At 38.2% G+C, this 5,719-nt stretch overlaps 1 protein-coding gene across 1 annotated transcript; it reads right to left on the bottom strand.

Moving 5' to 3' along the window:
* Positions 1-2,476: 2,476 nt before the first annotated feature.
* Positions 2,477-4,901, bottom strand: LOC118050273 (uncharacterized). The gene is made up of 4 exons (XM_035060574.2): positions 4,469-4,901; positions 4,260-4,374; positions 3,856-3,970; positions 2,477-3,545 (listed from the first exon to the last, which is right to left on the bottom strand). Exons 1-4 carry the CDS (start codon positions 4,567-4,569, stop codon positions 2,653-2,655), a joined length of 1,224 nt encoding a protein of 407 aa, XP_034916465.1. The 5' UTR covers positions 4,570-4,901; the 3' UTR covers positions 2,477-2,652.
* Positions 4,902-5,719: the final 818 nt, after the last annotated feature.

The raw sequence follows: 5,719 nt of genomic DNA on the forward strand, positions 1-5,719 counted from the left end.
TCGCCGGCATTTTCCCACACAACTACATCAATCGACACCGTATAATAAACATTTAAGTGTAAAAAATTAAGTTATTATACGAGATTTTAAAAATAATTTTATTTTATATTTTGACATGACTCCTCGAATAAACACTTATTATTATTTTATATTTAATTTTTTATTAATATAATTAATGATGGTTTAAAAGTGCATTTCAAACTAAATTTGAGTATATTTTTAAAATGTGTTTGTTTTGAAAAATATTAAATTAATATTTTTATACTTTTCAATGATTTTGATGTGACGTAGTTAAAAAAAATCTAAAAATAATTATTTTAATATATTTTTAAACAAAAAAAAATTATGTACCACAATACCAAACATGTACTTAAAATAAAAATGTTAGAATTCAAACTTCAAACTATCTGGTCATTCAAGTTTTAATATTATATTAAAAAAACATCTTAATTTAAAAAATAAAGTCATTAAGTTACACTATAGTATGACATTGCATAATATAAAGCATTCAAGTATTCTCTTGTGAGTTTAAGCGAATTTATCTCATATACTCACAAGAGAATACTCGAGTGATTTGTATTAGGCAATTTCATAATATAGTGTAAAGTGTCATACATCCAATAGATCAAAACATAAGTCAAATTCTTAATTTATATATATATATATATATATATATATATATATATATATAAATTAAGAATTTGACTTATGTTTTGATCTATTTTATTGAATGGATGTATGACACCTGTATCTTTTTTTACGCAGAGGTAAAAAGTGTTTTACCCAATAGAGTAGCGAGTGGAATCAGACTAATATATATTGAAGTGTCGGCCAAACCCGTAGACGTGGCCCATATAGTAGGGTCACATCGGTTTCATTTTCAAAAGTTAAAACCTCATAATTCAAGATATATCCCAAGTAAGTGGATGGTAAGAACTATCGGCTGAATTTTTAGTTGCTATTGAAATGATGAGAGAACTTGCCATGGAGCGTAATGGCACGATGGACCACAGGAAATTCATCATCGACACGATGTCCGTAATTCTGACGAGAAGCAGATTTTATCATTTGCCAAGACAGAATCATTGCCTTTTGAAATTTCTGGGAAAAGGGAGTTCGTGATATAATTGGCACTTGATTACACTCGCGAAAAGATGAGGGGGGAGTCAAAGAATGGCCGGCAGAGATGGCAAGCAAAACTCCGAGAGTGTTTCTTGCTTCCCTTGATCACCGGAGAGAGTGCCTGCACGGCAATAGTTGTTGTCATTGCCGGTTGGCTTCACTCGAACCAAGAATTCATGCCGTCATTGTCACACTGAACCTCGCAGCAGAAGGTTCACAGGAACGGTGGAAGCTTCGCAGCAACCGAGACTGACGAGGTCGGAAAAACCTTAAAATGGCTGTTTGATGAGCTTTGAAGAGTTTTTTGTTTAAGTTGGATTTTGGCCGGTAATCCATGATGTTTTCCTGCAAAAACAAGTGATCTCTTGCCCGTAGATAAATGTAATGAATAAAATGTTGTTCTTTTTGTAACTGTGCGCAAGGGTTTTTCCTTCTTTCATAGCTAGCGATCCTTGATGTTTATGCATCTGGAGATCTTTCCCTACAGGCAACCGGCACCTCAAGTCTAGTCACCGGAGCCACCGCCTCCAAATACAAGCCATTCTTTAGTACCTGGTGACCCTCCCTCCATCCACCCTCTTCACCTCCTCCTACATATCAAGTTTATCAAAACCATATGGCCCACATTCTCCACCATGATGACCTTTGATGAATATTAAAGTCATTTAGAATTAGACTCTGACCCTAGAGATGGCTGATAACCACCCATTCCCTACAGATAATAATCACCATTCATGCAAGCAAAAGGTCTTATCCTCTCCCTAACTGGGCCAACAAATACACAAGGGAACAGCCAGAGAGCATATTGACTCATGATAATAGTAGTAACTAGTCAGCTATGGCAAGATAGACCTTCTTGTTCCCCACTAACACAAACAAAAAGCCCTATCCAGTTATTCATTAATCATTTCTTGCCCACTTTTTAGCCAAAACTATCAGAATGGGGACCAGTGACCTCAGATCTAATGATCAGGATTACTTCTTCTGATGGCTGAATTTAAGGTTTGTTGAAGAGACACGTCTTTGCCCCCACCTTTCCACCTTGATACCATAATCTATAATGCATCCAAAGTGCAACTAGGGAATTCCTTTTGGATCTGTGATTTCCAAATTTCAGCTGATGGACATACAGTGGCATGGATTATCCTACCAGCTCTATGCATAGATTACCCTTTACAACTACTCCCAGCCTCCTCTCTTTTACACCAAGTTATTTTCTTAAAATCAAATTCCTTCTACCAGATAAAGGGGTATGATGATATGCAAGTACTGGTCTAGTTTCCAAAAGCAACACCATGTTACATTACAACCTTTTTTTTTTTTTTTTGTGAATTTAAACCACGAGCCTCTGCTGTTAGTTCTAATGTAAACTGGATCAATATTTACATCTAACATTCTTACATCACTGCAGCTAGCAACTCATCATTGTCAAACAAAAATAACAAACACTACATTGCCAAAAAAGAGCCCCAGCAAGATTTTCTTACAAGGGCATATCATGAGTTTCAAGCAACGTACCAGGTGACAGACCTACGAACCGGCACTTTTCATTCTGCAAGTTAACTGATTACAATGAAGCTTTGGCTGCCAGCAAAATTGATCCTCAACATGGTGATCCAACACCGCTTTGCGTTTTTTCATTGTCTCATCTATATTTACATGTTCCCTCGATTTGCTTGAATGTGAAACTAACGGGTCAGCCACATTGACCCTAGTGAAGAAGGGTAACGCCTTGTCCGCTTGGGGCATCCAATCATCAACCTTACCCCCCTCTTGAGAACAATCATGACCACCATCTTTGGCATCTTTGAGTTGCTTGGTCTTCACACTCAGCATTGGAGCTGGGAGAGAACCCAACCTCAATGATAGATCGCACCCAATTTCTTGTGGCTGTAAAGGACTGTCTTTGTGATCAGCATGGCAGGTTTTAACAGGAGTGTCCTCGTTGCAAGGGAAGAAGTTTTGCATAACAGCCACCTTGACAGGCTCCATGGTGCCAGGAAAAGTCTCAGGAAGAGCTCCACAACCTCGCTGTGGTTCTAGGCAACTACCATAGTATAAAGGGTAAACCGAGCACAAGCTTGGTATACGGTAATTTCCCAAGGGTAAGCATTGGTTAACGTTAGATAGAGGAATGTTATCATCTATAAAAAGAAATCTGTTAGAAGAGCCATTGCTTTGGCCAACAAAGTCTTGTGATTCCGAGCCTGGAGGGGTGGAATTCATGATTATGGGTTTCACCATGCTTGAATAATCAGGTAGGACATGCGAGTTGGATGTACGATTAGCCTGAATGGCACTGTGCACAGAACCAGAGGACAAGGTGTTTGGTTCCTGAGTGCTAGGACTAAGGTAAGAGCTCGGATTGCAGTTCCGCTGGCTCCTTGAGGCTCTTCTCGGTGTGCAGCCCAAATTAAGGGCAGCTGAACAGTGATGAAATGGAGTGAGAAAGATTACACATAGCATTTACATGCAGGGTATTGTCCGTACAACGTATCAAACAAAGTGGAGAATCACACAATATAGGACTTTACAGTAAAAATGGCACCATGTGAGAAATAATTATAATGGTTGAATCAAGTACGATGACAGGCACACACACTAAATCTAAATTTCAAAGTAGCACTCATTGTAATTGACTTCAAGCACTGAAAATTGGACCAAAGCCATTCTAAACTCCAAAGCAACAAGATCTTTATTCTAAGACATGCAGAAATTAATCGAAGACGGTACCTTCAATGCAAGGTTGAAGAAGCTCTCCAGTTTCCATGCTCTCATCACGCCGAATTATGGTATTAATGGCATCATTTGTTCTGTCCCAAAGTGTCTTAAGCTCCATGTATTCAGCCTATGCAAGAATTAGAATCCAAAAGGAAGCTCTATAAAAAGACAGGATCGAAATCTACCAAACCAGAAAAAACTATGGACTATGCTGAGAAAACATAATAAATGTTAATTTTCAATCTTTGATTCATGAATTGTCAGCACCCAAGCAGTACGAAATCAAGCTCAAAACTTCTTTAAAAAATCTTAGTTCGTCGACACTTTAACTCTGCTTTCAATTAACAACACACAAAGGGTAGAGGTGTGCAGATTTCAATTGACAGTGAGAGGATAAAAAAGGAGAGGGCTTTAACCTCAGAATTGGCTTTCGAGTACATAATTTCTTCTGCTTTCAGGACAACAACTGGGAGCTTCTCTTGCCATTCCTTGTTCTTCTTAGTTGTTGAGCTATGAGCCTCATTAACAAGTCTTGAACAAAATACATGGCCAAAATCAGTGAAAAAGACAGAATTTATATCACATATGAACATGCACAGAAACAAAGACAGGGGGAGAGGGGCACCGGAAAATTTCTTGAATCAGAGAACCTCTGATGGGCTGGTGTCTATCACTGTGCCAAGCTCTCCTAACACATTCATAAGGTCTTGGTCCTGGTCTAGGCATCTTCTTCTTCACCTTCACTAGCACTAATTCCTTGAGAGGAAGAAAGAGAGGAAGAAAGAAGGACCAAGATGATGACAAATTAAGCTGTGACTAAGAAGTAAAGGGTAGCATCAGTTTTTGGTTTCCTGTCTTTTTACTCTTGCTAGTGACTTTATCAAGTCTTTAAAATCACACACTAACACTGAACAGAACAACAACAACAACACAGTAGAGGAGTCCCAAAATGCAAGAAATGGTGAGAGAAGCAAAGGCTTTTCAGATTTTATTATATTTTTTTATAAGGGCTTTGCCCTACTTTTTCTCTCTTTTCTGTCACAAACTCAATTATTTCAAGAGGGTTGAGTTTTGGTGTGTCCCCCACTCGTCCACATGCCTGCTTCCCCTAAACCCAAGAGTCCCCCTCTCTATTTCCCCCTCATTGCCCATTGGTTTTGGCCTTTTCTCTCTCTCTCTCGCCATTCAACTTTATCCCTCTCTTTAAATATTTTCTTGCCAGTGTCTTGTGAACCTTTTACAGTACTAGTAGATGCTGGGGCTGGGGTTGCATAGACACCACCGACAGTGACAATGTTATACGTTCTTCTCTCCCCCACCACAACATGGACGGTCACTGGTGTGAGGCAGGGTGGCCTCATGTTCTTACCATGTAAGCAAGCCCCTTGCTGAATTATATGGAAAGTGTGCCCCATTCAATTACTAGAAAATAAAAGTCTCTTTTTTGAGTCAAATGTGTCAGGATAAACCAAGAAAAGATTGAAATTTTCCTACTTTAATCCCCAGGAAATTAGCTTTGATCATGCATTTCTCCATAATCACCATGTCCGGGAGTGAAGATCTATGAGTGGAAGGCGGAGCTTTTTCTTTGAGACTAATGTTTTTATCATATTAAATCTTTTTAAACAAAAAAAAGGATCATTCATGGATGATTGTATTTGTGGACAACCAAATAGTTGATGGGAAAATATTATTTATTTACATGAGAACTTGATTCTATTCTTGAGAACATCAAAAAGAAAATTCATAGTTTAATTAGAAAAAAAACGGTTAACTAGTTTGTGTAAAATGGCATGAAGGAGCGCGGACCAATATTTTCATAAGAATTTCTTCCTTTTCATTGATGTCTCCTCTTCTCCAGCAATCTCTTGCTGTG

Source organism: Populus alba, chromosome 6 (genome assembly GCF_005239225.2).
Source record: "Populus alba chromosome 6, ASM523922v2, whole genome shotgun sequence".
In the NCBI taxonomy this organism is placed as follows: domain Eukaryota; kingdom Viridiplantae; phylum Streptophyta; class Magnoliopsida; order Malpighiales; family Salicaceae; genus Populus; species Populus alba.